At 40.3% G+C, this 27,596-nt stretch overlaps 1 protein-coding gene across 1 annotated transcript in view; it reads right to left on the reverse strand.

The window, feature by feature from the left end:
• Positions 1 to 27,596, reverse strand: part of NCKAP5 (NCK associated protein 5) — a 195,031-nt gene that overhangs the window by 16,397 nt on the left and 151,038 nt on the right. The window contains exons 13-16 of the mRNA XM_063400949.1: positions 14,379 to 14,693; positions 12,092 to 12,228; positions 10,543 to 10,672; positions 7,814 to 8,001 (exon numbers count right to left, since the gene is read on the reverse strand). Of these exons, the coding sequence (XP_063257019.1) occupies positions 7,814 to 8,001; positions 10,543 to 10,672; positions 12,092 to 12,228; positions 14,379 to 14,693 (770 nt within the window). The remainder of the gene's footprint in view (positions 1 to 7,813; positions 8,002 to 10,542; positions 10,673 to 12,091; positions 12,229 to 14,378; positions 14,694 to 27,596) is intronic.

Genomic DNA, 27,596 nt, shown 5'->3' on the forward strand with positions numbered 1-27,596 from the left:
GCACAGCTCTGGGCTGCTCTGTGCTGCTCTGCACAGCTCTGGGCTGCTCTGGGCTGCTCTGCACTGCTCTGTGCTGCTCTGGGCTGCTCTGTGATGCTCTGTGCTGCTCTGTGCTGCTCTGCACAGCTCTGGGCTGCTCTGGGCTGCTCTGCACTGCTCTGTGCTGCTCTGGGCTGCTCTGTGATGCTCTGGGCTGCTCTGCACAGGTCTGTACTGCTCTGCACTGTTCTGTGCTGCTCTGTGCTGCTCTGGGCTGCTCTGTGATGCTCTGGGCTGCTCTGTGATGCTCTGGGCTGCTCTGCACAGGTCTGTACTGCTCTGCACTGTTCTGTGCTGCTCTGTGCTGCTCTGGGCTGCTCTGTACTGCTCTGGGCTGCTCTGTGATGCTCTGCACTGCTCTGTGCTGCTCTGGGCTGCTCTGTGATGCTCTGTGATGCTCTAATGCTGCTCTGCACTGCTCTGCACAGCTCTATGCTGCTCTGTGCTGCTCTGTGCTGCTCTTTGCTGCTCTGTGCTGCTCTGTGCTGCTCTGCACAGCTCTGGGCTGCTCTGGGCACTCACACATGAGCAGGTTTGGGCCAGCCCTGAGGGATGCTGGCAAATGCCCTGCAGGGCTCTTTGTGACATCTGGACTAGTGTGTAACGCAGCTCCTGCACGCTGGAAAGACAAACCTCTCTCTGTGATTTGGAATTGCTTGCTGAGATGGTGGGATACGGGGTTTCTGCTCCAGTGATCAAGTTTTTCCACTCAGAAAGGGCGAAGTTCTCCTCTCCATACAGTGCCAGAGGGGTTCAGTGAGCACAAGGCTCCAGCAATGGCCACAGGACATCCTGGTGTGCTGCTTTAAATGACAGGCCCAGCCAGCTGCATGTGGCAGGTGACAAGGCACACAGGCACAGCTCACGGGGTGCTGGCAGTGACTGGGGTGTTCAGCACTCAGTGACATTGTGCCAGGGGCACTGGGACTGCACCTTCCTGCCCAGCCACGCCTGGAGTCCTCGGCTTTCCTGCCTTCCACTTCCTCCACGTCTTCTCTCAGACTCACATCCAAACCCTTCCTGCTAGCCCTGCACACCATGTGCTTTAAATGCCACGCAGCCTGCTCTCCTGTGCCAAAGACTTTCTGTCCCTCACTGATACCCAAATACTCTTAAAACTACGTGCTAAAAGATATTTGAGTTAAAATGTCGCCACCTACCCATCCCCATAAATACACTAAACAAACATAAAATAGCCTTTATACCAGCTGGAGGGCTAGTCAGAATGGGCTTTGGTGGCACAGCACTAAAACTACTGAGGCCATTAATGCTAGAAGCAGAACTGCTTCAGCAGATAGCAGCTTCCAGGTTTTTTTTTAGGGTTATGTTTTCCCTAAAAATGTCCCTTGCATGCCATTAAAAAGTTATTTTCTCTGGTGGATGCTGTGTTCCAAATGTTTTGTCTTGCCAAAGCCTTTTAAAAACTTAAGAAAGTTATGGAGAATGCTATCAACCTCCTTACTGAGCCACTCTCCATTGCATAATTTTTTACTAAAACTCTCAGCAGCATAAGAAACCTCAGCAGTTTCACCTAGAAGGCACAGGGAGAGAAATGAGCCTCCTATAACTGCAGCTTTTTACTGTTGCCAAGCCAGTTCCTCAGGCTGGCTGTAAGGATGTTCTTCCACACTGCACAACATTTCTCTTAAGTGATGTGTGTCAAGTGAGGCTTTGGTCCCAGCAGACTGCCTAGCTGGGCTTCAAATTACTTGTTTTGCTGTCTCTTCACTTTACTTTTTGGGGGCAACTTTGATGGCAAGGTATTAGAAACAATAAAGACCTCATTGGGAATATAAGGCTTGGAAGCAGATCTTAGAATGTGAACTTGTCCTGTGGAGGGGAAAAAACAGATACAAGTGATGCAGATACAAGTGATTTGTTGATGTCTGCAGATGTCTTAGCCTATTTCTAATTTAACATGAGCCAATCAGACTTTAGGCTAGAAAAAAAATGTTTAATTCTGTATTATTCCCATGGGTGGTACGGTCAAATCTGCTTTCTTATCAGACCATGCTCCCATGGTTTTTGTCACTTATGTTGTCAAATGCTCCTATATAATTCCCCTGACAATGGGCCTTACATCAACTTGGGCAATTACTCAGACAGTCCCTGCTTTGATGGCACAAGAATTGCATCACTCATCTGAGAATCAAACCCCTTTGATTACACAGAAAGGAAAACTTGCAGCTCCAAGCCTATCAGGAAAACCCTACTGAGGCGATTTTGACAAATGGAAATGTGCAGCTCCAAGGTCCCCACGAGGCCACACTCAGGGATCACAAGGGGTGCTGAGTGTTAATAACACCAAATGTTTACATTACTAGATCCCCTCCCCAAATATATGCAATGATTTGTTATATTCATTCATTACTTGAAAGAAAAGCAACAATCTTCAAACGCTGAAGATGGATGAATGAGGCTGCAGACTTATTTCCCACCTACAGATTGTACAGTGGCAGTTTCTTCCTTAATATCCTGGGTTCATCAGGGCTAGGAAAGCAAATAAAGCTGATTCCCTCCCCACCTTATCATCTTCCTTTCTCTTAAGCCTGGCAAGAAAACAGCAAAGAGGAGGTGAGGTTTCTGGGCTTGATACGAAGTAAACTAAACTAAATTATGCAGTTAGTACACAGAAACCTACTATCACCTAATTTCTGCATTTGATCCAGTCCATTAGATGCTTTCTCTTATTGACAAGGGACCTCTTCTACCTTCCACTACTTTCTGGTATAATAATTTGTAAGAGCTGCTTCAAACTCTGTGTTTGCAGTAACACACACACTGTACAAAACAAGCTAAGACCGAGATCATCAGGAGCATTTTCTGTTTTCTTCTGGTGGTAACATGACATAGGTGTTGCTGTCACAAATTTACAGACAGAAAACAAAGGGGCTGGGCTGCTGGCCCAGCAAAAGATCACCCAGGGCTGTCCCAGCTGCAGGTATTCATGTTATTATGAAAGTTAAAGGAAAGCAATTATTCAGTGCTCACCAGAGTGTGCACTGAGACGTGGTTCCACTCTTCCAGATACAGATGGTAACCATAATAGCTGATTTTTATTAGTTTTCCCACAGAGGAAAGTTTGGGGCAATGTTCATATTTTTAGCTTTTGGTTGAAAGTCTGGTATTCAGGATAAGACAGCTGCTGGTCAGGGGAAAGGAAGAAAGTAGTTCCAGAGGGCAATATGTTCTTTCCAGTTTAAAGTCTTAGGATAGAGCTCTTCCCAAGTGCTAATTGGACCAAAATCGTTATCTTAGGCTTTTCCACATGTGATAAGCAGAATCCCTCCCTAATCACATCTGATATTGTGAAAAAAATTAATTCTCTGTGAGAGCAGAGTGCACATGATCTTCTCAGAATTACTTCAGATACTTACACATGGAGAGTCCTTGTTAAAAGAGACAATTCAGGAGCCAAAGAGCTTCTCTCTTTCAGAGAGAGCAAGGCATCTTAAGAAAGAGTCTCAGAGAAGCCAAATCAGGCCCAAAAACTTTTCTGGCACTTTCTCCAAGATCCGCCTAAAGAGGTGAACAGTGCAAAGCACCCAGTGTGCTGCCAGTTCATACCCAGCTCAAGTCCTACTGACCTCTGTAGGAGATGAGACGCAAGGAGAAGCAGCTCAGGCCTTTCTTTATTTCCCCCTCACTCTTGTTTAGTGCAGCCTGCAGAGGTGTCTGGGCTGCTGTGAGTGATGCTGTAATTCAGCAAGGCTGGAACACCCTCTCTACCATCAGCTCAATGCTCGGAGATCCTCGAGGATGGCAAGTGCTGTGCAATTACCAGACTTAGTCTTGTTTCCTTTCGTGGTATTCTCTCTGCTAATAGGAGGCTTGTGAGCACAACAAGTCAATCATACAGCATTAACTCCCAATCAGCTTACTCAGCTGTAAAATCCTGGAGTTTATCTGGGAATGCTGCCAGGTCAGTCCTTATTTGTAAGTGCAGCCTAAACAGCAGCAACATCTCTAATTTTTCCTTGGCCTGTATTTGCCAGCTCTCTTTAGTGTCTACTTGAATTTCCAGACATGGGGATTTGATCTCATTCATGAATCATCTGTTCCACACACCCAAACTCTGCCATGCTGGATATGGCCAGAATTTCACATTGCACAGACTCCTGTGCTAAATGAGTCCCTCAGTTCAAGTGCCCATGCAATTAACAAGGTAACTGTGCCAGAAATATCAGATTTTTTATGTATCTTGCCACAATTGGAGGAGCACAAGAGGAATTAGAAACTTCTGATGGGTACCAACTCTTTCTACAAGGGAATTTTTCTTTAAAGTGCTCAAGTCATGCTTTGAATCCCAAGCAAGCCTTGATGGTGACTTATATTGAGTAATAGGGACAAAAGAGAGTAAGAAGGGCTGTATTTCAGAGTAAAAGTATGTGATGGTTGGTTAAAGACAGAGAAGTAAACATATTTTTCATAATTTTTTGGGACCTTAAGGATGATTAAGTAATAAAATCTTTGACCAACTCAGTTACTTCTCCAAATAGTTCCTGTTTGAGTATAAAATATGTTAATAAACAATGGGCCTGGGGAAGGGAAATTCATCTTGTTTTCTGAATTCTTGCAAGAAAAAAGTCGCTCGAGCTTTTAAAGTCAAAACAGTAAATTAACTGATGAAATGTGAAATAATTTTTTCACTGCATAAACGTGGCAACAGTCACAATGTTGGCAAAGTGCTCAGGGCATTCCCAGTGTGCAAGGAATGGGAACAGCTGCTTAATGCAGGGCTCAGTGAAGTTGCACTGACGAGGTGTCTCCCATGGGCTGGCTGCAGTGCTTCAGGTGCTGCATATATTGTATTAAATCAGAGGAGTCACTGTTCACATAAAAATACTTCATTTGATACGTGTAAAAATGAGTGTTTCTTGTTTGGAGAATCCTACATGAGGAAAACACACCACGGTTGTTAATTTAAGTGCAAGTTTTCTGGTAACGATTCAATGAATTTTATTCCTTTCTTTGGAATTGTGATTTGCTTTTCTCATCCAAAATTCTGCAGTGTGCCAAAGGATGACATAATTTCAGAATACGTTTTTCATGTCAAAATAAAAGTAATGTAAAATTTGTCTCAATGCCAAGAGGATTTAACCAGGATGCTGTTTAAGGCTGTAACAATAAGTATTTTTCCTTTCAATGCCTAAAAGCCTTTTTAGTTCTTCAGACTATCCCTACAGTGTCCCTTCACAACAGTAATGACCCATCAGCTGTTCCTCTTCTGAAGCTCCTTTACTGTACTTTTTTGTTGATGAAATTTGCTGTGCATAAACTTTGGAGGTAATGCTGGCAAATGCATTGGTTAAGAAGGACACAAATCAAATGACAAGCCTGGGCTGAGAGAGGCTCCTGACTGCCTCATTAGAGCCCCCAGTCTGCACCACTGCCACCCTGGAGCTGCACAGCCCAATTTAATTGGGCTCAGACACTCTCTCAGCACACTTGCTCTTCACACAAGCACCATAAACTCATTTTGCCCATCATGACGCTTTTTTGACACACATTTTTTGTTTGGTTTTTTAAAAGGCTTGACAAATGCCACTTGGGAATTAAATTCAAAACCTGTACGGTTTCCTTTTCCAAAATACCAAATATTCTGCATGAAAGCTGCATTATTCTCCCCCCCAAAATTTTTTTTTAATATATATATACATATATATATATCAATTTGTTGGCCAGAAGTGCCTCTGTCTCTGCTGTCCCCCTCTTTTTGTGGGTAATGTTGCAGATCACACAGTTCTGATTTAAACAGACTGTGGATCTTCTTGGGTTGAACAAACTACAGCTCAGAAAAATTTGCTGTGCTGGTTCAAACAAGGAGTTCAGGGCAACCTGCTTTTCTTGGTTACTTCCTCTCATTTGTCATTCTGAAAAGTTTAATCCTAATAGGCAAATCTCTAGTGCTTTATTGAGCTTCTGCTGCTCAGGGAGAGGCAGTGCTGTTTGGAGAGCTATTTCACATCCTTAAAAAGTAAACTCAAGAGCTCCCCAACATAATGCATGAAAAATGCTGGTGCTGGCTGAGCTACACCTGATGCAATTTCATTTAATTTTGGAGTTTTACAGGATCCTAAGGCCTGTGCCATGGGCTTTCTTTAGGTTTTGAGGCTGATTGGGCATATCGCAGAGATGTCATGTACAAGGAATACATGAAAAGAATTAATTAAAAGTAGATGCAACTCTGAGTCACTTTTCTATATGGAACCAAATCTAATTGCTCTGTTAATAGCAAAAGACCTTGGCCTTCAGAAGGCAGAACTTATTTTTATGTATTTTTTTCATATATATATATATATGCACACATATATAATTCATCTCCTACACATAATTAAGCTATGAATTTCTGGATGTTCAAGATGAGGAATTAAGTGAGTGCTCAAATTATTTTCCTGCACATATCCTTTTTAACACCCTTCTGCTGCCTTTTTTCCTTTTTTTTTTCCTCCCCAACTATGAAGCCAGATTATTTAAAACTGTTCTTTCTAATATGACCCACATATATTAAAATTGAGCCATATTCTGGTACTAATGAAATTGGGTTGATTGGGAAATGAGGCACGTCCATGTCAGGATTTTTCTTTTGAAGTTTGTGGTCAATTTAATATTCAGTTAAGCAGGATTTTGATGCCAACAGAGCTGGAATAAACAGGGCTATTGCCATTTTGTTCTTCATATTCCTTCTGTACATTTGGGCCAGATTCCCAAAAAAACTCTAAGACTCTAACTTTGGTTAATCACCTCTGAAGTTGCAAGGCACAGTCATTTCCTGGAATTCAAAACTGGGGTCTGGGAAGAGATAAAAACTCTTTTTCATTTATGCACTACACCAGTAAATTTCAAACCAGCAGCTCATTCCTTATTTTCTGCCACCACCTTTGTTTACAGTGCAACACTCCCAAAATGTGCCGAGTGCTACAGGCAGAAACAAAAGAGTTTGTGTCTAGAAAGAAGAGCTGGGAAACTGCCTGGGCACAGAACAAAATGATTGCACTGGAGCATGTCTGGGTGGCTCTGCTTTCAACCAAATTGGCCTGTTGGATCAAAGGAGAGAGGGAAGGGAGCGAGACGATGAGGGGAGAAGGCATGAGAGCAGAGGAGGAAAACAGCAGGCTGAAAAGTTCCTCTCCAGGGTTGCTGAGACTGTGTGATATCAGCACAACACTTTTAGGCACAGAAAAGGAAGTGGATTCACATGAAGTAAGAGGAGAAAACAAATTTGTTTCTGTTTAGCGTCGAGATCAACCCATGAGATGAGGACTGATCTTCATCAAAATAATGTTTAAAACCATCAAATCTGCAATTCCAGAGAAAACACCAAGATTTCAAAAGAGAGCAGAAGATAGGTGATTTCCATGGCATAATTTCATTTGAATTTTCAGGAATACTTCTCCAGAGGTTTAAATCATTTAATACATGTTGTTCTACATAAACTACCTAATTATATATGAGGGAGCAGCCTTAAAAGATAAATTCTGTGTTTACTTGCTAGCTTTAAATTTCAACTCCTCACTAATGGTAGAGTATAAGTGCTAGCCTGTCTCTACTTGTCATTTTTGTAAGTCTAATTCTGTGACAGGTGAGCATTCCAATGTAACATTCTGTTCTAAAAATATTCAGATCTTTACTCTTCTGCAGGTCATTAATTTGTTATTTTTTCAAGTTTGCTTGGCTTTAGTAATCAATCATATACTGTGGGAAAAAAACCAAAAGGGAAGTAAAAATAATAATGAACAAAATGAGAAGTAATATAAAAATTACAGTAACTCACACTTGGGCTCTCCTTGCTCTTGCTGTCTTTACTGGAAGCTCCACTCAGCTGCTCAATTAAGCTGTAATGTGCTAATTGCTCAGGTCCATCCTCTCCAAAATGGCCATAGAGACTGTGTTGGTATAAATCCAAAATTGACATTGGGTTCCCCAAAAATGACCTTCTCTGACTTTGTTTTTCCTGCACAGCTGCAAGAGATGCAACAAATAATACCATTATGACAGTCTACATAGATTTTAATGTAATTTTACAATTTTAAAATGTATTTCAATTGGTCTTTAAGGCATCTGAAATTCAATGCAACAGAAACATTAAAAATACTACCTTCTAATTCTCCAATGCATATATAGGGGAGTGTTCACACTTAATGTTTGGGCTGGAGGAGATGGTATGAGACAGACAGAATTAATTTCCTTTCTTTGCAAATTATAGACAAGGTGGTTAATTTGGAGGATCTTCCCACTTAATTATTTGCAGCAAGGTTTTGCTTTTCTCTTTTAATAGACTTGCATGGCAGATATGCTAAGTTCCTTTAGCATACCCTTCAGTTTGGCTGTACTTGGGAGTTCTTTCCTTTTCACTACGTTTTTAGTTAATGAATACAACAGAATAAAACATACACAAGTAAGGTAAGAAAGTGGTGCTTGTTTTAGATCTTGCTGCAGCACAACATCAGGAATAAAGCCCTGATTTCCAGAGTCCAAGGCTGAAAGCTCATTCAGAAGAACAAAATAAAACCAGGGGAATTTTCTGCAGCTTCATGAAAGCACACAGGAGACAGATGTTTATGTGAACATTAAGCTCTTTTCTCACACTTCTTGTTATACAAACTTCAACTCAGCCTTACAACCTACCTCAGGAGAACCTCTGCCTCCCATGCCTCTGACAGAATCACATCAGGGTAGGGCCAACTTATCAGATTGAAATCAAAACACTTTCATGGCTGGAAGAGAAGGATCTGGAACATCTGGCATATTCCCTGTTACTCTACTGACCTTCTCTGTAACATTGGGCAATGCTCTGGGAATCTCATGCTAAGCCCATTAAATCAACAAAAGTCTTATCACTCACTTTTAATAGCCTCTGCATTGGGCACTCAGTCTTTCTGTTCCCCGCTCATAAATGGAAAATAAAAATCACTCCAACATTATAATTGTGCAACCAGTGAGTTTGGGAACTCAGCTAATAAATGTAATTATCTATCCAAAGAAAAATATTCTCTGTGGATTGGTTTGCTGGAGCCCCTGGCCCAGCCTCATGTGGATGTTTTGAGGTTATATCACTCGTGTGCATAAAGACACTGAGACCTTTGAACACAGAAGGGGATAAAGCATGGCTGTTAATACCATGTGAGAATGGCATTTAGAGAGCACAGAACAGAAACCCTGGCCATGCGGAATGAGCACAGCAGAAATATTTTTGCAATAATGCATCATAATCTTCTATTTGTCTCAATCACAGTTATGTATTTTATTCTCTTGCTGACTCAAAAGGGATGCATATACACAAAATTAATGAATCTCTATGTAAAATGGTCACCCCAAGTCATGCTCAGATATCATTAAACCTGGAATCTGCTGCCATTTAAAGCAACTGATAACACATGATAATTTTTTTTTTGCTAATTATGATGAATGCAGAAAAGAAAAAAGCTTATTTACCTCTTTAAAAAAACCCCACATTTCTTGCATTAAATATGGTTTGCAAAAACCAAAACTCTGTAAAAAGATGTGTTTCTGGGCTGACTAAAATGACTTGCAATATTTTCTACAGATTAAACCCACAAAGCTGCAGCAGCAACGTAAATAAATGTAAATATGTAAATAAATGGTCCTGGCTTCCTGTTCTGCTCTGTCCCGTGGAATCATTAGCTCTGTAAATGCCAAATGCTGGAGACACTGCAGAGGACAGCACCCAGCCACCCACGGGGCTCCCATCACCGTGGGGATGGTGCTGAGCCCTGCCAGGCCAGCCTGGGGCTGCTCCCAGGGTGCTGCCAGGACCTGGCACTGCCTCTGCACTGGCCAGGATTCTCCAGCTGCAGGGCTGCAAGGACAAGGACAGAGCCACCCTCCCCTCGGGTCCCCAGGACACACATCTGCACTGGAAGGTGGCTCCCAGCACAGCAGGCTGGTGGGCAAGACAAGGCAGCAATTTCCTGGGTTATTAAACACACAGAAAACTATTATCTCAAGAACTTCACTTAATGTATTTTTATCCACTGGAATTCAGTAAATTCCGAACTGCCATCAATTCTCACTAAAAGCTTTCTTACTTGAAAGCTGCAATATATACAGAGAGGAAAATGAGGCAGAGTTCACTGTGGCACCATAACCAACATCACCTTGATACAGAGGTTGGGAAACTGTGGCCTTGATGGCTGCATTATTTCCACTGGCTGTATAATAGAAAAGAAGGGAAAAAAAAAGAACACTATATTTATAGTCACCTTTCAATTTTGTAATAATGGAATTATTTTTATTTGCACTGCAGAGATTTATGCATAAAACCTGCAAGTTAAGCCCCCACTAGCAAAAAACTGTGGAAGAGGAGAAAAAGCATTTACACATAATAAAAAGGTAATAAAAAGTTAATGGAAAATTAGACTGAAGAAAGATTTGGGGTTAGAAAGTGAAATCTAGACAGCAAGTTCAATGAAGGACACCATCTGCTGCTGAGTCAGTGTGGGGTTGAGGGACACACATCTTTATGTACAAATGTTCAATTACCTTGTCTGTTGTTCTTTGTTAGCTCCACAAGAGTCTCCTCTGCAGGGCTGAAATAACCGGGTTTGTACTCTGGCTCTGGCTCACTGTCAGTGCTGCTCGCTGAGTACGTGCACACCCTTAGAGCTGTGTCCTGCACAAGGAAGGGCATGGCAGCAAGTCAGATAATGCAAATATATCAAAATAATGCTGAAGATAGTTCTGGGAGTAGCACATTTTATGTTCATCATGCAGTATAAACAGGTAGATCAGCTGGTAAAGTCTGCATTACCAGTCTAACTCCTTCAATCATCAGTCTGACATGGGGAAATAACCCTTTCTTGTCCTGCTACATCCCCTGAAACAGTCTGGCAGAAACAATCCATAGTTTAACTTTTTTTTTTCCCTCATTGCAACATTGTTTTCCATTCTACCAACATTTTTGGGTAATTTTATCCACCAAGTTGAATCTTAGAAGTTCCTAAGTATGTTTAATACAGTCTAATTGTAATATGCAGAATTACCACACCACAAATAGTTTGCTGCAAGCACTTCTAGAGACAATTAGAATGCCCAGTAGACAATACACCATTTCTACACCAATAAATCCTGATTGTTTCCTAAATTCATGTCCCTTCTCCTGGTACTTATATTACAGTACTGGAGAGCCCTGAGTTCCCAGCTGATTCCTTTGCCAGCTCTTTCCAGGAAGCAGAGTTATTGATTTTCTTCTGGGAATAAAGAGGAACACTGACAGCTCTGGACAGCTTCTAACCATGGAAGGCCTGAGGGCTCAAACCATTCAGGAGCAGCAGCTCAGTACAATAAACCCCCAAGCCAGGCAGGGGGAAGCTAAGGCTGACATTTTTGGGGTAATGGCATGTACAAATAGCACCTATTACCCCTACACCTAAAATCACCTATCAGTGGCTCTAGCAAGATTTTAGTTCTGTTTGTCTAAGAGGGATAATAATTTCCCCATCTTCCCATCCACGCTGCAGTTTTTAACTGATGCAGAAGGACATCTCTTTGTCAGGAATCCCACACTTGTGGGGAGGGAAGCAGAGCTGAGGATACCTGCACGCAGCCAGGAATGCCCAGCATTAGGGATTGAATTCAGCTGTAGTCCCCAAACCCTAGAGAAACATGTTATAAAAGAATTTTCCTGTTCCACAGCACCTCTCAAACTCTCATACTGCACAGTCATACAGTCAAGGAAGCCTAGTCCTGGGGAAAAAACCAACCTGAACCTCACGAAAAGCAACAAACAAGAGCAACTTTCTAGAAGAGAAGAATGGGCTAAAAGGTCTCCATTTCCTTTTCTAAAAGTGCCTGAGAGGATTTTAATTAAAGTATGTTTATAACCAGGCAGACAGAGAACCTTTAGGTGCTGTATTATTATTAGTGATAAATAATGAGACGGTGAATGAAGGGTAAGGAAGTAAATGCAGCTGTTAAATTTTTAGTTTCTCTTCACACCATTTGAAACCACTGGCCATTAAAACACTGATGCCTCGACACTGGCCACAATACCCATCTCTTAATTTAAGAGATGCCACAACTTCACTTGTACCTTTGTTTTAGTAGTTTTCTTGGGGGTCCACTCTGGAAGAACTTTTCTATTTTCCACAGTCTCTTGGGTGTGTTCTAATGAGGCAGAGGTCACAGAACTCGCTTCTTGTTCACTTTGCTTTGCAAGGTTAATTATTCCTGAATTAAGGGAGACATTATTTAAATTCTAGGTCTCATCAGCACCTTCATGACAGTGTGTCAATTATAATTCAGCAAAAACTGGGGGCAAATTGTGATACTTTCATTATGTCCAATAATATTTTACTACTCAAAGGAACAACTTACTAACTTACTGGAACAGTTCTAACTAAAGTGGCAGAATTTCATCCAAATCCTTTTCCAGTTAAGAATAGAAGAGGAAGGCATGAATTTAAATCCCTTCATTAGCCATAAAATATATACCCTTTCAACAAAGAAACAACATTCAGTAACTACTTCTAGGCATTGTAGGATCTGCTCTGCTGTTTTATGTTCCAAGAGAACAATCTTTTAACATAAATATAATTGGAAGCACCTTTCTAGCAGGAAGCCAGCTTTTTTATTTGCTATATTTGCACTATGCAAAATCAGAACATCAAAGAAGATATATGGTGTATATGAAATAAAGTGATAATTGTAATTTGGATGAGAAAGTGAGGGAGAGAAGAACTGAATGAAGATAGTCTAGTAAAGAATGAGCTGACCCCATCATCTGATGTATACTACTTTTTTGTAACATCTCTTCATGACAATTTAATTAAGATACAAACCTTACAAGGTTGGTGCAGTGAATATTAGCATTAAGATCAGAACAATCTTACTGCTACTGACTTCTTATGAAGCAATTCAATGCTTGCAGTTTCTGTCCAATTTGTTATAATGACAGTGTTTAATCATGGGCTCTACTCTATAACACACTGCTGAATTGAGGTCACACATGTGGCCATTCAAGCATGCAGCACATAATCTATAACTAAGATTTCTCTTCTGAATCCTTCTCAGCTGTACCATTAATTAACAGTACACTTATTTAAAATATACTAAGTATTAAAATATCTTTTATTTAGCTTTGATTGAAACAAGCAGGGGAGTCTGCAATAGAGCATACAATGTGTGTTTGCAGTCTATTATATCACTACAATACTGCACTGGGAATATTGCTAAACCAACTGAGTTCTAGGATCTTTAATTAGAAATCTTCTGTTATCCTATGGACATATAAGAGAGACTTCTTTCCTCCTAGATTCACTATATGTCAGTTCATTAGCAGAACATATATTTGATGGCCTTAAACTAAATTCAAACTTGATATTTAACCTTATATGCTAATTAGACAGAATGTCTTTTATAGAATGATACAGATTTATGCAAGATAAATATTCACAACTTTTACAGGAGCAATAACTGGACTGACAAAGTGCTAATCACCATAACCCCAATAAATGAGTGACACTGCATTTAGTCAAGATAAAACAATACCATTCTCCATTAAACTAATCACTTTTACCATGCTTTATGCTGTTATCTGCTGTGCTGACTATGAAAATTTCCCTATTGTTCATGCTATATGTTTTTTAATGCTATTAACATATATATTAATAACTCTAAAGCCTTCCAAAAACTTACATAAATAGTCAATGTTTGTTTATAAAATATGCACAGACTTCAATGGAACTATTTACTAATACAAAGTTATTTTCTGGGGCTTTGATGGATTGCCAGTCCTTTTATACCTTTGTCAGCTCTTGTTTTATAGCTTAAATGCACACACAGCTCATAAGTGAGTCAGGTATTTTATATTCATATATATAAATGTGTTTGTATGATGTAGTAAAGGAATGAGAGCCTTGTTTGAGGTCAAGGCCATATATTCAGTGGGACAGAATTTATGCATTGAGGCCAAATGAGTTTTTAGTATCAAAAGCAAGTCTTTATGAATTTATCTTTTCTATGTCACAACATGGCTGTGCTTTGTACTTTGTACAGTCTGATCCTGAATATTGCTGAACATCCATATTCTTTTTCAAGTCAACTTCCAAGGCATATGGTTTTTTTCTTCAAGTACTGTTCCTTGAGAAAAGGCTTTAAGTACCAAACTCATTTTTCTTTCTCAGATAAGCATTTTGTTTAACAAAATTTCCATATGGCTCAGGTCACAAACTTGTTAACCTTACGCATTCATAAAAAGAGTATCTTCTTCTCCGCATTTAACATTCCTGTTATCAATTGCCATTATTACAGGATTTCTGCTAATCAAAACAGAGGCCAAGGCAGAACTAATGTGATTTTCAGCGTAATTGACATTTTACCTGAGGAAGCTGGTTTGGGAAGGCGACTTTGAAAAGGTCGTGTACCTCTGGCAGCCATGGCCGGGTCGGATGCTGAGTGACTAATTACGCTTTCCACAGACTCCTGGCTCTCAGCTGCTGAAGGCACTTCTCGCTCAAGAGTTTTGGCTTTTACTGAAGGAGCTGAAAGAGGAGCTGGCTGGGATGCTGCAGAGGCTCCCGTTTCCAAGGCTGGCTCCTGCCTGGAAATGTGTCTCCCCGCCGATCGGTTCCCCGAGTCAGGGAGGGGGAAGGTTCCGATGCCGCTGTCCAGCGTCCTCATCTGGCAGCAAGACTCTAAGGCACAGGAAATCGGTGTGATGGCACGGGGTTAAAGGTATTTAAAGTCAGGGAAAGGATCTAGGGGGGAAAAGGGCCTCTTAAAGGGAAGGTTGTGAGGCAAGGGAAACATTTTGTACTTCGTGAGTTGCCTGTCGCTAGAACACTTCTGACACTTTAACTGAATACAAGGAAATGCCCGGTTGAGGTGCAGTGAAAATAAGTGCAAAAACATTGACACTGGCCTGCTTTGGAGTGTGATAATGGGTCAGTGGGGCAGGTCCTGGAAAGCAATCACAGAAGAAATTTTAAAATCATTTAGCTTGAAAGCCCACAGAATGTCTGGAGAGTACCCGTGTGAAGGATGGAGTAGTGTAATATATTTCTTCCAATATAAATCCACACTCCACAAAGGTTTGGCCTCTCCACATCTGTGTTTTGCTAGTTGTTCCTCATACAAGAAGGTGTTAACCAAAATGCATCATGTGCTCTTACACAAAATTAAGATTTACAGAATTTCTTAGAGGTACCCATCTCTCAGAGCATCCTGAAAATCCTGGACAGCAACAGCCACACCTTTATTTACCTTGTCACGCTCTGGTTCTGCACATCCCAGTTTGGTAAGTGAACACTGTGCCAGGCAGGGATACCTTTAGTACATTTTTTTGGAAGCAGTATGGCCCCACACAGCCCTCCAGCTTATTCCTGCTGTTGGAAAGATGCTGTAGAAACCACGGCACAGGGAAAGGTGCAAGTGCAGCTGTGTGCACACTGCTGTTTGAGCAACCAGCACGCACAGGCAACCCCCCTGCCCTCTCATTCTCCATCAGTTCCAGAGACTTCCCTTTTGTTTCTGCAAGGGGCAAACAATGTCGAAGAGACTGATGGCAAAGTCTTTCTGAGAGCTAGAAACACCAAGGAGGGAACTTCAGCACCAATGGCTGGAAAATGAGCATAATTTAGGTTAAATGTGTGGAAACATCCCTCGACAGCAAGATCTTGAGTCTGTGGCAGAGAATCCCAAAGGAAGCAGAGGAATTTCCTTTGCTTTGAACAATTTAAGGCTACACTAGACTAAAGACATACTGCAGTGAACAATTGTACTCTAGCAGGAGATGCAGAATATCACCCAATATATCTTCTCTGTCTCTATTTTACGTGTTTCTGAGTATTGATTTTTTTTTATGATATGTCCATTTGTTATTATAGTCTGTTGTACTTAGCAGTGCTCTGTCAAGTAATTTTCACTATTTTTCCCTCTGCAATGTTTCTAATACTCTCAAAAAATTTGAAAATATTTCTCCCCTACGGGTTTTGCTCGTTTGCTTTTGAACTAAGAAAATTACCATGGTCATCCTTTTTTAATATTTTCATCTCAATGGGCCTTTTGATAACAAGTAAGAAACTACTTACAGATAAATTAAATATTTCTATTTCATGGTTCTTGCAAAAGGAGAAGCAGCCTATATTTCTGTGGTCCTCCTTGCCTTATCCTCATCACTCAGGATCAAAAAAGGACTCAGAGTCCTGCTGAGCACCTGAACCTTACAGGGCCTGGCTGAGCTGCAGCAGCAAAGGCTCCAAGCATTGTCTTTTAAAGGGCACCAAGTGACTCTGATTTCCCTCACGCTGTTACTGCACGCCAAGAATTTCTCTCCATAGGTAAAGGCAGGCAAGCCATGCCTACCTACATTTTTCAGCACCTTGCTAATGTGTCATAATGATTTTCAAAGTTGCCAAAGTTTTTCCAGGAAAAGTGAAGGAAAAAAAAAGATAATTATATTTGGTTCTGCCGCATCAAAAGGAGGTATCCCATCTACTGAACCCTCTTATCTTAGCTATACTTCCTCTAACTTTTTTGTTGTTGTTTTTGAATAGCAAAATACCTAGAGAGAAGTGGGAGTGTGGAAAGCAATTTAAAATGCCAGGCGTTGCCCTTGCCATTTTCTGAGGATAATCAAGCTGAAACAGCATGCTAGCTCGTGGACAGGCAATTCTTCAACTCAAGACTGTTGGTGAGAGAGTTAGCAAAGAAAGGGAAATATGGAAAAAAAAGGACTTCTGTTATCTGCTTTATAACCAAAAGACATCTGTGCAACACTGGTGGTGTTGGAGAGGCAGAGCTCTTCAGCAGAGAAACAGAATAAACTGAGAACAGCACACAAAAGAACACAGAAATCTGAGGAGTCTCTCTTCTCCTGTCTCTATGGCCAATGTGAGACCTGACCTGGAACCCACTTCCACAGGGGCTCTGAAGGACCTTGTAGTGTTGTTTCCTTTCTGACCATTCTCTGAGAAACGAGAAAGTCATTCCCTCCTAATTATTACAGAATTAAGTAGGATCAAAATGTACATCAAAAAGCAAAGCCACAGCCTTGGCTAAGGGAGAACTGGAAGATGAAAACTTCTATCTTCTGAGGGCGTTTCTTAAAATGACATGTGGATTTCTCTTGCCCACTTTTACCTTGTGGACATCTACAAATGGACCATGCAAACAATCAGAGAATCAAAAAAAATGAATAGTGAGGGCCAGACTTCCAAGAATATACAGTCTCCTGCTGTTTCCAAAATAATTGGGAGAGTGATGGAGGAGCACACCAGTGGTATCACATTTAATTAAAAGCAAAAATAGTTTTAATCGATTATAGTCTTCCCTCAGAGAGGCTTTATCCATGATAAAGGAAATATACCAGGTGGAAAACAGATTTTTAAAACAGCTCCTCCAGCTCAATTTTTAGTTCTGAAAAACCACAAAAGGGTCTGGTTTTCAAAGTGCTCAAAGCTTGGCAGCTCCCACTGTGACACTTAAAGACAGATTTTTGTAAAATTCTGTGACTCAGCTATGTTGAACAATCCTCAAAAACCTAGTCCTAAATCAAGAGGAAACCACAAAATTCTTTGTGGATTTTAATTTTTCATTACTGAAAGTAATTAATTCCCCCCTAAAGCTATATAACACAAATAAAAAAGTATCTTTCAGAACAATTTGTATTACTGAAAGAGTGAATACACATTATCTTGTGTTGTTTTTAAATTTTTATGAAGCAACTGCAAAATAAAAAAATACTTTATACATCCCAGTGACAGCTCTCAAACAGCTTCATGGCCCATCTGATTTCATCAGCTGCACTGACACTTCAAATTACTGTTATCAGCAAGAGCTGCACAAGACTACATAATGAAAATATGTAAAAGTTAAATCTCTGGTGCTGTGACAGTACCACTCAGTAGATGAAAAATGACTCCGTGAAACATTAAAGTCTGGAAAGAGTTATATATGAGCTTAATTACTTTTGCTCGAGAATTCTTCCTGGCATACCAGCCAAATTCCTTGCCTGTTTCTGATTTTTTTTCCCTCCTCTTTCTTTGCCAGGGAAGAAAGGAGCTCACAGAACGGTATTGGCTTTATAGTGGACACAGCCAGACTCATCATCAGCCATTTCTCTGAATAATCAGACTAGAACCAAAAGCCTGAAATACAGAAATAACCCCTTCCCTCCCTCTCATAATGGGGATTTGAGTCTGGGCCTAAAACAAAGTCCCTGGAAGTTCTCCTGTAGATGAACAATTCCAAACTGGAAACAGAAACAAGGAAGAATTTGCAGATATTTCCTAGAGGTCAAGAAACTCTTGACTGCATGGGAATCTTTTGATGACAGGGTGTTGTAAGACCTCAACTGAAAATTTGAGGAAGACCTTTAATGTTGAGAAGCCTCTTAACCACAGGAAAAAAAAAAAGGGGCTAACACTGCCTAGGAAGTTTTCTGGAAGTTTTCTGAACTACTTCTCAACAATTTTCAAATTTAGTATTTTCATGTAGGAAGACGACCCTGCAGCTCATGTCCCACATCAGCTGGGCACCATGGCAATTTGTACAGCTGGACAATGCTTTGCAAATTTGCATCATCGTTGGTGCTTTACCAACATCTTCTGTACCAGTAGAACACCAAGGTCTCTTCAACACAGAGCCAGCACACAAATTGGAGATGGAACAAACAGGATCTGTGAAAACTCTGCACTGCGCTGAGGGTCTGACAAGAGGAGAGTAGGAAAGGGACATACACGCAGGCTGGCAGGTATCAGGAATTCTAAAAATCAGATCATCACTGGGGAAAACAATTCTAGCAACTCATTCTGTAGGTTTTTTTCCACATTTTCCTCTGAAATGCAAAAATTAAAGAGTTAGAAGTAAACATACCCCACTGGTAAGAACTGACAGCTTAGAATTCATTGAAGTATTTTAGGGCATTCTCCTGAGCATAGATAATTTAAAAATGCATCTTAAATACTAGCAACAAATCATTAAACCTAATTATACTTCAACTTTTTTTTTTTTTATTTCTTCTGAAACACTTGCCACAAAGACATCAGAAACACATCACCTCTGTCTCAGAAAGCATCCTTGGTACAATTTATTGGAGACTGGAAGAGCATACCCAGGGAAGCTGAGGGCTGACCCTGCTTTTGTGTTCCTTCAGAAGGGCTGCTCTGGGTCACTGTGAGGGTGAGAGGAGCTCCCACTCTGAGCTGGTACCAGGGTGCCTTTTGCAGTTACACAGCCCCCTTATCTGCTCCTCTTTTCATACAATGCATGAGGAAGGAAAATCAATTTGGGGGAAAAAATATGAAAGAAAGCATAGAACAGCTACTGTGAAGGGAATTGCTTCCAGCACAACATAAAAAATGTTGGTCCAGCCCTGGTGAAGTTTTACACTGATGGCTGCAAAATAGGGTATTACTCAAAATAAGCAGTGGAGTAGAATCCATCCCACTTTTAGATTAGGGACATGTTAATCTTTCTAATGCTGAACCTGTGGTTGAGTCCTAGCCCATAATGAAGAGGATTCATGAATTCCATAAAAGAGAAGACAAATGATGGTGATGTATCTTTTAAACACAGCTTCTGGTTACACTTTTCTTCAATAATGGGAAAACATGCTTTTGCTGAGGGGGATATAATCCACATGTTATTGCAAACAAACCTTTATCTGAATAACTGGGGAGTGTTTCATAATGTTTCCTCAGGTAAGGTAAGGACTCATATTCTAATAAAGCCTTTTTATGTTGTATCCTAAATGAGTTTCACACATGCTTAGCCTATTCACAAATCACATATAAGTCCTGCTTTCCATAGGGACTGTTACACTGCTGAGAAATCCATAAAATAACCCTTGGTTATTTTGACCACCTATTTAAAACAATATGTGCGGGTTTTTTTGATTCTTGAATAATCCATAAAAATCTTTACAGAAACCACAAGGTGCAAAGTTTTACCCACAGAGCTAAAATAAGGCACCCATCAGCAGTCCCGTTAAAGAAGTATATGTACATATACAGTATCACTCAAAATGGGCAGGCAATTCACCTACTCTGAATTAGGCATAATAAAAGGACACATTTCTGGATGGTGGCACAGAGGGAAGCACTTACAGGTTGGAGATGGAATAATTATAGGTCCTACTGTGTTTTTGCCTCTCTACCCACTTGTGCCAGAGTGGCAGAAGGCAGCTGCCTCTTAGTGCTGCTTGAGGGGATTGAGAATTCCAGGAGCAGCTCACCAACCTCGGCCATTCCCCACCATGATGCTACTTGTGAAACACACTGATAGATAGCAGATGAAATTACTGCAAGCAGACCCTATTTCTACTTCCAATAAACATAAATAGTTTCTATTTGGAGGTGGCAAAGTTACAGAAGTCATTATGTTACTTGAATTTGATGGCCAATGTATCTTAACATTTAAAATAAACAGCAACGAAGATGATAAATGTATTTTATGTCAGAAAGATCACAGGTAGTTCTGCTTACATCAGGTTTTCTAGGTATAACACTAGCACAAGGACATATTTTCTTTAAAAGAAGCATCCCACCTCATGAAAAATGTGGAATCCTCCCCTGTGCTCACCACTACAGCTGGTTTGAGATATTCCTCACATAAATTTTCAAGTTTTGGCCTACGAAACTGTACATGATTGACAGCAATTTCAGCTGAAATCTTTAAGTAACCACCAGAATTCTCCACAGAAAGCAGGCATTTTCAGGAATAAAATATCAGTCAAAAATAGCTCTGTATCAAGAAGAGTTTCGCTGGGAAATTTCCAGCAAGCTGTTTTCAGAAGTACAGACTCAAGCCTTGACAGGTTTGAGAGGCAAATAACACCAAATAGGCCTTCTTCAAGGAGTGTCCAGGACATTAAAAATGGGAGGATGTAGTTCCCATTAGTAACAGAATACACAAATTCTAACAAATTACTTTTCTTTGCATCAGAAAGTTCAAGAGTTTCCACTAAGCTGCCATGGGGAATCAGACACCACGTACTGGCTTTCTCCTGGAACATAAAGGGAGTATGGTTTTTCCTAGCATTTTGAAACATGCCAACTTAAAAATTAATAGATTTTCTTTTTTTCTTTTCAGAAGAGTATTTCAAATGTTGATAGGTCCCTGCAAAATTCTTTCAAAAGTTAATAAACATCTTCAGGCTACATGTGGCATTGGCAGGAAGAAGTTAAACTACAGATGGCAAAACAGATCTCTTTATTTGCACATCCTTCTCTTCATCTGCAATGCTAAAGCAACCACAAAAAAAAGAAAACGTATTTCTGCCAAATCATTGTCAATTTTAAGTAGATTATTCCTTCTGGGTTTACACTATAATTTGATCCAGTTGGTCAAAGATGAGTGCATTATTGTTTTCTATCTACGTCTGAGGCACAATCGCTGTGCACAATTAAAAACCCCAAAGGCTATCCAAGGTAAAACTAGAAAAGACCCAAGTTTTCACAGCCCTCCACTCCCATGGGAACTGCACTGCTGGCTTGGGATTATTTCCAATTTATACTAAGGAAGGATAAATTGGAGGAGGACTGTGCTGTGTATTTTCAAATGATGGAACTTCATTCATGGCTACTTGAATTTGGGATTATAATTTATGCCTATTTATAATAACAATAAACTAAATAAATACAAACTTTACCAACTTACTCAATGTTCTTTCTATTTTCTTCCTAGTCCTTTATTTTGCAAAACCCACAAACTTCAATATGTCATTTATCCAATAAATTGTCAGTTGTCTTCACAGTTTTCCATGATCACAATTCCATCCGAAGTGTATTTTCTGAGTTGAAACAGATAATTGCTGCCTCATTTTAATTCCAGTCACATCTTAAAATACATTTCTACTAGTAACTCAAAAGATTACTTTTAATTATTAGAGAATACTAATGATCTTGAACTCCAATTTAACAGTTATCTATAGACCTTTTTTTTTTCAACAAATGTTTCCTATCTTCCTCTAGGCATTTAGATCTGGCTCCTGCACGGAATAGGGTTGTTAAAGAGTACAAAATGAGCTGGAGAAAGAACTTGGGTAATTTTTTAAATTTGCTACTTGACACCCCTGTCCATTAAATACAAAGGTGTACGTGCAGTTTTCCAGCTGGGCAAGTCCCACAACCAATGGCACCTGGAATTATCTCTCTTGTATCATGCTCTTATATTCTCTTTCTCAAAATCTACTCACTGTTCTCAGGAGACAGGATATTAGGAATAGATACTATTTTAGTCCTACTAGAAAAGATATATTGAGACTCATAATTTGTTTGAAGAGCAGCTTGAAGCTCTGTATAAAAGGTAATTAAATGAAGACAGGATGCAGCCTGGCTGTCGATGAGACCAGCCTAGAAATTCTCTGGGGAGCTATTCCTCTTTTCTGGCTGTATGTCCCCAAAGCCTCACAACTTTGCAGCTATCTTTGAGAAAGTTAGAGATGAGTAACAGCTGAGAAGAAGGAGAAGTCCTCACATCTCAAGCAAGGTGTGAATCCAAGGTAAGCAACAGGTCTGCTGCAATGCAGGAGTGTGGCTTTCCTAGGCTTTTTCACTGAGCAGAGCCTTCTGTTTCCCTTAGAACCCTGAGATGGGAAGGTTGGGAGCCAGCAATTGCACAGTCTCAGGAACACCTTCCTGGGGATGGCTCACTTGAGGTGTGGGTGGATGCTCCCCTTCTAACAGGAAAGGCACATCCCAACTCTCAGAAATCCTGTACACAGCAAAGCCCCGGACAGGAAGGTTTGTTATTCACCCAGGTGCCAAGGGCTGCCTCAGCCATGCCTTCTCCATGTAAACACAGGTCTTTATCTCTCTCCCTTTATGCCCCAGTTCTTCACATTAAAACACAGAGCTAACCCCACTTCTCCATCACTGGAGTGCTGCCATGAGGATAAGGAACACTGAAGTTTGGCAGTCAGAGCACAACCAGCCTGCAATCCCTGCCACGAGCAGTGCTTGTGCAGAGATACCTCCACTCAGCTTTTCTGGAGGCTGCTCAGGAATTAACAGCAAGCTGCAAAATACTTACAAGAAGCATTAAGACTGGGGGGTTGCTGGAGTTATTAGAGGCAGCTGGTTTATTTTAAGAATAACTGCATTAAAGCACAGTTAGGGAAGTGAGGAGGTCACACTCAGCATCTCAGAGACATGGGCTGCACACGGTGCCCAGGGGAGCATTTGGCTGTTCCATGCAGGGCTTCTGTTCACTGGTGACTGTGCTGGAGGCACTTAAGGATAACGGGATGGAAACTCTGATTTCCTTGCTGTTAAGCAACTCTCTTATAAATTGGAGTTTGGTTTCACTCACATCGAGATACTTTCTTTGATTTTCTATTCCCAACAGATAGGACTAGGGATAGTGCTTTAAGCAAAAATGCTGCCTCTGGTAAACATGGACCAGTTTCTAAGTGCATAGGAAGCTCTGGGGTTTGCAAATGCACTAGAGAATGTACTATATTTATTCTGTAACATCACTGCTTTTTGTTTGTTAGTAAAAAAAAATACTGAAATTAAAGCCACATGAATATTAAATGAAGCTTTAAATAATTTATTTTTAGTTTTGCTCTGCAGATGGCTTTACTTAAGGGTACTGCTAACAATCACCTAAAATATACATGCACACCTGAAAAAAACTGATTTTGTTTCTTAATTAATGAAAACTTATTAACAGAGTGAGTGCACAAAGCTTTAAGTAACTTTTAGGTGCACTATAATCCTTCCATTCTGGTACCCAAGTTCAGCTACTCCAAACCAGGTGAATCAATGTGGAACTAACAGCAGGCAAGCAGGAGTTGGTAAGAAACCATCATGATTTGAAAGCAGAAGAATGAACTGAGATTTTCTTTTCAGGAATTCTGTTTTTTGCAAAAAATGCATGCCACGCTACGTGGTGCTACAAAAACACCATTAGGATAACAGCTTTGAAACAACATAATGCACCTCTCCTTGTTAAAGAAAAGAAGTAAGGAAATTATTTACTGTAAATATATTGCTTGATTTCCTTTTTCTTCCCTAACAGTGAACTGTCTGAACACTGAGAAATTGAGAAATTGATCTAGTATTAAAAACTATGCACTAGTTGTATAGGGCTTATTTCTCTCTTAGAGTGAATTTTTTTGAAGAGTCTGTTTTTCTATGATCTCCAATGATGATTAATTGCATAATCATATGTCAACAATTCAGGTGTCAGACTGAAGACATGAATCAAAGCTCAAACTCAATTAAAAACAGCAACAAAATTAGGAATAGTCATCCTGTCCTCAGAGTGAGAATCTGGAAAGGCATATGCCAATACAGCTCAAACTTAACTGATAATTCAGGTAAAAATGTATTTTTCATGAAGGTTATGCTAGATTTCATTGCAGAAAAGGAGCATAAAGTCCCTGTGAGCACAGATGAAACGTGTTTAAGATGACACATCCTCACTAGAAATGCTTTTCAGTTTGCTCAGTTGTACTTCAGGTGTATGAATTAATGGGAAATGCATGACTGAAGCTTCATAGACACATCCACAGATGCCCCTTGCCAGGAGCAAAAAAAAACATGTAAAGTAAAAAAGTTTCAAACAGAAGGACTCATACTGCTGTGGAGAATACCAGTGTGTGCTATCCTGTAAGAGGTAGGATCATCAGGCACAGTCCTGATCTGAGTGATAAAAATGAATATAGATTGGGCTAGACTGTAAAGTACAGTAAATCACCACAGCAGCATTCACTTCAGAGTGGCAGAACCCAGCCATCCTGTTTAATTGACATTTTAAGCCTGAATGAGACCAGCAGATTCTCAGTATCTCGAATAATAATTAGACTGTATCCTATATATAATGCATAAAGAGACACACTTCTCATTCTAGTGATAAAATTTGGTATTTCTGGGAGAGTAGATGCAATGACAAAGAAGGAAATTAACAGCAAATCACTGTGGCTAATAAGGAAGTGTTGATCCAAAATATTAATTCTCTCCACACAGAGAAGACAAGCCAGACAGTAGGCTGCAGCAGAGCTGTAGAAGAATTGGCAATTTGACAAATGCTGTGTGTACTATCTTTAAGGTAAAAAGAAATAATTTGTCTTTGCCAGACTGCAAAGAAGGTAAGCTGACATAAATTAGAAGACATTAATGGATGTTAGTTTCTTATTATTCACATTGGCAAGGCTCTCCATCATCTTCACGAAAATACAAGTATCAACTAGAAAAACACACAGAAAGTTTCACTCTGTTATCACAGGCTCCTCCAGACCATTACCTCAAAATCAATCCCTGCAGCAAAGCCCAAGTGCCAAAGCAGTCAAGAACACAGCCCAGCTGACACTGCTCATGCTGTTTCTGGTGCTCCAAACACACAGAACACCACTCCTCTCTCACTGTCTGCTCTGCAGTGTAGCGTGTTCACCTTCTCACCCATACAAAAAATATTTTACTTTATTTCAGTAAAGTTCCACTGAAAATATGCAGAGCAATTCAGTAGAAAGAAAGGATATTTAGTCAGCTTTATGCACCGGTGTGAGTATTTCTGATGAGCAAGACCTGCAATGGTAATTAAGGCTGCTGCACACTGCCCTGGAAGGCCACTCAACAGCAGCACCACAGCACATCCTCAGCAACACAAATATTGCAGCACAGCAGCATGGGACTGCTAAATGTTGTGTAAAGTCTCCCAAAGAAATGGCCCACTGGTCAGGGACAGATGTAGGACAATGACCTGGAAGATTTAAAAAACTTGACTGCTGAGGTCCCTGAGCAGGACCTCCAGCCTAAGGGGATGTTTCTGCACACAGGACAGGGAGTTGTTCCTGCAATGCCTGCTAGTTATTAAACCAGATCTCCCATCAGTGATGACTCATTTTAGCTGCTCTGGTTCAGAAAAGTAAGTAAACAACAGCCACAGGTAATTTCCACAGTCCTGAAGGATCAGAAAATGAAGATTCTGGAGTACAAAAGGGGAAGAATAGTGCTTGATAGTTCCATGGAAATGTACGTGCTTTGGGGATATTGCATGGAGGCAGCAAATGGTATAAATTTAGAGGGACTGACTGAGGTATTTTGGCAAGTCAGAGTACAAATGGAAGTGCTTTTCATCCAGATGATCTCAGTTCTGTTTGTGCATTTTCAAACGTGCCTCCTGTCTGTACAGTAACACCATGCTAAGTAGGATTGTGATGGTCTCTCACATCCTTCAGGACACTTGTGGCACTAGAGGCTTTTTTTTTTTTTGTTCTGTTTTGATATTTTTTTAAATGAACAAGTTTGGATCCCAACATTGCTGGGGCAAGCAATTTATTTTACTATTTATCAATTCATCATTATTCTAGCAATTGGGAACCTAGCCCTTTGGAAGCTGGTTAGACACAGCAAGTGATAGATTTTTATGTTATCTGCTATGCTGAACTCCCATTTCAAGGTTCTAACATACTTGCTAAGCAATACAACTAGCACCTACAGATCTAACACCAACCTCTCAGCTTCCACATGCACACAGGGCTTGGGAAAACAGCTTTGCTATGATGTGCAAAAAAGTCCATGCATACTTGTACCATTGCTCATATAGGGGGTTAAGGAAAAATCTAATACCTTATCACAACTTGTATCAAAATGGAGCATTTTGCAAATGTGAAATAGGAACAGACCCAGGCTGGAAATGGATTCAATAATAAATGGTTTTGCTTGATGACTTTTATAGACAGCAACCTCATGTGTAGAGACTTCCAGGCATTCCACAGCTTTGCTGAGTGGTGATGGGGAAGATAAAGCAAACAATTTTCCTTTATCTGAAAATGCGTAAATGAATGACTCAACTGCTGTATCAGTGATGATTGCTAAATGGTTCTTCACTTCTATCAATGGCCTGATGAAAGGAATTAATGCTGACAGGGATAAATTGTTTTCTCAGGCATTGAGACTCCATGACAAGAGAGGATTTCTTTTGAGGTAAAAAGACATTATATCAGTTGAATATTGTTCTTCTTTACATGCATTGGAGGCACTCAGTGATTTGCTGGGCATTTAAGCAAATTGTAGCTGATCCCTTTGCCTCTCCACAGTAATGTGGATCACCTCTCTCTCCTGAATGCACAGGCTATAACACAGATAAGTTTGCTCACCATCTCTCCTCTCTCACTTATCCTGTTACATTTATCTCAGAAATCCATTACAGACCTCACATAATCTGTCTCCAGGTTTTGAGGGTTTCTTAATGTAAATGTGTTTGCTCAAATATATCAGACTTAATGGATGTGCTTTAGGATGATGCATGTCAAAGTTAATGTATTTACCACATTAATCAGGCTTGTTTCCTTCACATCTATTTCAATTCCCCAAGAATGAGAAAACATGAATTTAATAGCTGTTTACTTAGTACCCCAGTAAAAACACCCAGTTTTAGTAGTTTACATAATAGTGGACAAAACCAAGAGTTTGGTTTGGCAGAGGGGTTGTCCAGCATTTTTTTTTCTCTCATTGGAAACTTGGTACGAGCTCATTAAACAAGCAGAGGCACTGCTATTGTTTTCAGCAAGCCTTGGAATAAGACACTGGATAATTTACATATCTAAGCACTAAGAGTATGTACATTAAATGGCACATTCAGAAATGGAA

Source organism: Prinia subflava, chromosome 6, assembly GCF_021018805.1.
Source record: "Prinia subflava isolate CZ2003 ecotype Zambia chromosome 6, Cam_Psub_1.2, whole genome shotgun sequence".
NCBI lineage: Eukaryota > Metazoa > Chordata > Aves > Passeriformes > Cisticolidae > Prinia > Prinia subflava.